This window comes from Lactuca virosa, chromosome 5 (assembly GCF_052849685.1).
Source record: "Lactuca virosa cultivar CGN04683 chromosome 5, Lactuca_virosa_CGN04683_v6, whole genome shotgun sequence".
NCBI lineage: Eukaryota > Viridiplantae > Streptophyta > Magnoliopsida > Asterales > Asteraceae > Lactuca > Lactuca virosa.
Genome location: NC_136430.1, coordinates 142,706,042 through 142,711,249, shown reverse-complemented (window position 1 = coordinate 142,711,249; position 5,208 = coordinate 142,706,042). Strand labels below are relative to the sequence as shown.

The following is a 5,208-nucleotide window of genomic DNA, read 5'->3' as shown; positions in this document are numbered from 1 at the left end:
ATGAGTGGACAAGTAGAAGTGTCAAATAGGGAAATTAAACGCATCCTGGAGAAAACTGTTCGTCCGGACCGAAAAGATTGGTCCTTAAGATTAGATGTTACATTATGGGCGTATCGAACAATCTATAAGACGCCCATTGGAATGTCCCCGTACCGGCTTGTTTATGGAAATCCATGCCATCTCCCGGTGGAGTTGGAACACCGTGCCATGTGGGCCATAAAAAAAGCTAACTTTGAATTGAATGATGCAGGTACAGAAAGAAAACTTCAAATTTTTGAATTGGAAGAGATTCGAAGGGAAGCTTACGAAAGCTCAAGGATCTATAAAGAAAAGACGAAGGCATTTCACGATCGACATATTGTACGAAAACTGTTTGTTGAAGGACAATTGGTGTGAATATTTAACTCTCGTCTCAAACTCTTCCCCAGGAAGCTTCGGAGTAAATGGAGTGGACCTTTTGTGGTGAACCATTCAAGGTAAACAGAAGAAGACTCAAACCTTACATTCGAATGGTAGAAGGTGAAACGACACTCGTTGAGAAAATAACTCTCGAGGTACCACAATATTCAGAAACAACTTAGTCGGGAGGCAACCTGCGTTTTCGTGTACTTTTAGTTTTATTTTTCGTTTTATGTGTTTTAATAATTTTGTATCGAGGACGATCCAAGGTTTTAAGTTGGGGAGGGAGTATTTAACTTTGCTTTAAATTAAAAAATAATCTCTAAAAAAATCCCCGAAAACTCTCCCGAATAGTCAAATACGCAAAAAAAATAAAATAAAATAAAATAAAAACCCTGGAACGTCCCTGAGAGACGGCTAAGATGCCTGAAAAGATGCGAGTGTCGATCTATAAATTTTTCTAAAAAATTGAAATTTTGTTCGTTAACATTAAAAATCAGAAATGCGCACTTAAGGTTGGAAAATCACTAGTTATGTTTTTATATATGCTTACATTAAAAATTCAAGTATTTAGAAATTTTCAGAATGATACTGGAATTTGACACTGCCAGTTTGAAATTTTATCTGTTGTATCTGTTTTATGTTTCTAGTTGGAACCTGTCAGTGACAGTCAGTTTTATGATTATTTGTGTTTTTAACTAACCGGATAAATTTTTGAAAAATATATAGTTATTTGAAACAGAAACATGACTTGGAACAGATATTTATTAAGACTAAACTTATTTAACTGTGTTTCGAACAACTTGACAACTGATTTAATGCTTTATTTTATGTGACACGTTGTGTGTTTAATGGAAAGTTCTATTTTTTTGGTTTTGTGTGATTAATTTTGCAGATGCCAGCAAAGACAGCAAGAGTAGCACCAGCAGACAGTTCATCATGAAGTAGACAACCTGCGAGACCGACTAAACAACAAGTCAGACAGCCAGAACGAAATGTACCTGTGGCTTTTAACCCATAGTATCACACACTTCATGAGCATCCAGATGCCATCCGCCCGACAGTTTATGAGGCCACTCACCCGCTTACTGGATTTATTGTTGAGTACATGGTGGAGCAAAATAGCTTTGTTGGGTTCAATATTGTTGAGACATTTGACCATTATGGATGGGGTGGAGTCATAGAATTCAACGCCACATAGGTTGATGTTGATATTGTGTGGGAGTGGATGAGGACACTTCGACGTATCGAGGTTCCTGACAGGCCGGAGGATCTACAGTTTATTGGTACGATTCGTACTTATGACATAACGATGATTGTACAGCGCATTAGAGATACTTTTCATGTAGATATTGGATATTATCTGCATGATGCGGAGAACCAGCCAACTGACTACAGATGTGAGGATACGAGGGGGTAACCCCATGATTGTTATGGCATATTTGTACCGCACAGTATTACATTAGGGGACGAGAGCATACGATCGGTTCTGTGATTTGGTGCCTTTAGCAGAAGCATTACATAGGATTATCACAGAAAATGTAAACCCAAGGAATAGCGATCCCATGGCGGTGAGAACACAGGACTTATATGTATTGTATGGATTGATGACGAGATCCATTTTCATCTCTTATGCATATAATGTTATGTGCAACATATGGTCCTGTTTTGATATCTAGAATAGAGTCACCCCCCCCCCCCCATGTTTCCCTGATATCTACATATGTGACTAGGGCGTTAGACAATAGGATCAGAGTCTCGCGAGCTACCTCATACCAGCGTATCCTTCGCCATATTGCCACTTCTTTTAGACACATCTCATTTCATATTATAAATGGGAGACATACTCTGATGGATTCTGCCATGAATCTGACCTATATGGCACCACTCGGAGTGAAGGATGAGGAGCCATTTGCTGATGATTTTCAAGGTGACCAGCAGCAACAACAGGGGCAGGTAGCAGGTCCAAGGTGGAACATGCAGGCAGCTTAGGAGGAATTTGTAGGGAGGGAAAACACGCATAACCAGCAGGTACAGGCTTGGATGGGGAGAACAGATATATTGATGGAGGGTGTCGACACGACATTAGATGATCTTACTGAGCAAATGCGACATGTTGGTATTACAGCTGACAACACTTATAGTGTTGCTACTCGTCATCTGTACCAGCAAGAGTACTATACAGATGTGTTCTACAGACTCAGTCATGTACATCATGACCCGATGGACATTGATCTACCGCAACGATCTCGAGCACCAGCACCGGCTTTCTACCAATCTGGGGACCCGGGTGACTATCCATGACCATCAGAGTACGATCATTATCATCCACCACCAGCTACAACAGACAACGTTTGATTTGATGATTTAGTTGGATCGATCTTTCGTTATCCTCCACCATAACCACGATATAAGCCACAGTCTCCTCCACAGTAAACTCTGGTGAGATCCTCTTTTGATTTTTATTTTTATGGTTGTTTGATAAAGACTTTTTATTTCTTATTTTTCTTTTGATTTTTATGTCTTTTATTCGGGATGAATGTACTGCTATCTTAAACTCATTATTATTATTATTATTCTCTCTTGGGTTGGTTCTATGAAATTTGTGATGAGTTAGCAGTTTCTCTATATCTTGAATGTAACTCATCAAGATGGAAAATGATAGGAGTTTCGTACATTGAGTCATAATATATATTTAATATTGATTTTGTGGGTTGGTAAGCCGGTTTGGAAAAATTTATATATATTTAAAAATTGTTATGTGAAATACCCACGTTTGAAAAATGAAGGTTTTTGGCTCGAGCCTACGATCTTTTAGTTGAGGACCTAACCGAACAATATGTGTAATCATGCTCTGAGTACTTGGTCTTGCTTATTCCTGTGCCTTTGGGGTTAGGAGGTGCTATTATTGTTTTCACACAACCAAAAAGCATCAGAAGACATTGAAGAACTTCAGCGTATCTATATTCAAGCTCAAGTGAAATACCAAGATGATCAAATCCAATGAAGCCATCAAAGAACTTGAATAATGCACAATCAAGATAAATATGAAGAAAAGTTCAAGTTCAAGATTGTGTGAAACAATATGTGACCCTTGATAGCGGGAGTGTATGCTTTGGTCCATTAAGTGTTACCGACCGCGCTAACCATGTTAGTGAACCTTGAAAACAGGACTTTGGCAATGAGTTCAACTGATTACTCATTAGGTTGATTATTTGAAAGGGTTCAAAAAGTGGAGGGTTTCAAACAACAAAGTAAAATAAACATAACATGTATTTTGTATAAAAGTTCGGATAAACAACTAATAATCCCCAAAATCAATATATTGTGCTTAATGAAAATATTTTGATGAAATGTACGGAATTCATGATTCCATTGAGTTTTTCTTATGATTACAGAGTAAGCCAACGCTGATTATTTTAGGCCAATCTCGGGACGAGTTTGGAATAAAGTTGTGGAGGTAATCATATATGACTAAATTATAGCATAATAAATTGTACTAAATATATTGAATTGGTGTGTAATTGCCCAAGAATGGCAATACTTTTATGGAATGTTGAACATTATGTGCAGGTAATCATATATGACTAAAAGTGGGTGAAACATGTAAGAAAAACACACAAAAGGAAGCTAACAAACATGAGAGAGGAATTGTCAAATTAATGAAGAAAAAAAAGGTTGCTAGGTAATTTGACCACTCTTCACTGTTTTGGTCATATCTCAAGCTCTGAAGCTCTGATTGGCGTGATTCAAGAAGTTTTGGAAACTAGAGACAATTCCCCATAACTTTAATGTTTTGTATTTTTGCTGATGCTTCAGTTTTCATCACCAAAATATGCCCGGAAGATGAAGGATGCGAATCAGGCGTCTATGACGCCCCCGTAGGATGCCATGGTCAAACAGGTCAATGTCTGAGCAGATTACGGAGCCGAGAAAAAGGAGGAAACCCCCATCGACGTCCTACCAGGCGTCTAAGATGTCCCTTAGGACATCAAGGCATTTTAGAGGCGTCTCGTGTTGGAACGATGTGTTACGTAAGGAGCTCAGATTTCTGAAGGACGTCATATGTAACGTCTAAGATGTCCCGTAGGACATCGACCATTTTAGGCCATTTTCTAGTGTATTTCAAGGACGACAGAGAGCATGCAAAGACCTACGAAGAACACCTAGGCGTTATACACAACGTCTAAGATGTCTCCTAGGACGTCCAACATCCCACATCGCCAAATCGTTGTTATTTCTTCCACACAATATAAATAGGGACCTATGCATCCATTTTTAGGGTTCCCACTGCCAAAATTAGAGTTCTTACCTGCGATTTTGAGGCTTCTAAACCCTTAGAATCATTTCAAAAGGTAATTACATTCCATTTTAATCCGTATTCAATGCAAGATTTAATTCAATTCATCATCAAACAACATTTGAAGATCATTCAACTGGTGATTCTCATGAATTCCAATAATTTTCAGAAACGATTACTTCTTCTTCAGAGTTTATTTGTTTCATATTTTGATAATCATTAGGTTACAATTGTTTGATGATTTTACGTTTGTTTATGATCTCTATTATGCATTTTATCTATTTCATCCAAGTTATTGTTTTTATGAATTCAATGGAAGGCTAAATCATTAGGTTACTTCCGGGGATGTTTAGGACTTTTGGATGAACACACTTGATTATTAATTGGTTCTAGGTAATTTCAATTGTCATGTTGTGTTTATATGATAATCTTTTGGTCATAATGATTGAAATTGGGTTATATGAATTTGTGTGATTTCATAATTAAAATAGTGCATTGTCATCTCACCG

The 5,208-nt window shown here is 37.7% G+C and overlaps 1 protein-coding gene across 1 annotated transcript; it reads left to right on the top strand.

Moving 5' to 3' along the window:
* Positions 1 to 1,342, top strand: LOC145111824 (uncharacterized). The gene is made up of 2 exons (XM_079048072.1): positions 1 to 390; positions 1,295 to 1,342. Exons 1-2 carry the CDS (start codon positions 1 to 3, stop codon positions 1,340 to 1,342), a joined length of 438 nt encoding a protein of 145 aa, XP_078904198.1.
* Positions 1,343 to 5,208: the final 3,866 nt, after the last annotated feature.

Bases quoted from the DNA above. Each gene is read 5' to 3' on its own strand.
- LOC145111824 (XM_079048072.1), top strand. From the start codon at position 1: ATGAGTGGACAAGTAGAAGTGTCAAATAGGGAAATTAAACGCATCCTG. The intron at 391-1,294 runs GTGTGAATATTT...TTAATTTTGCAG, and splicing joins TGTTTGTTGAAGGACAATTG to ATGCCAGCAAAGACAGCAAG.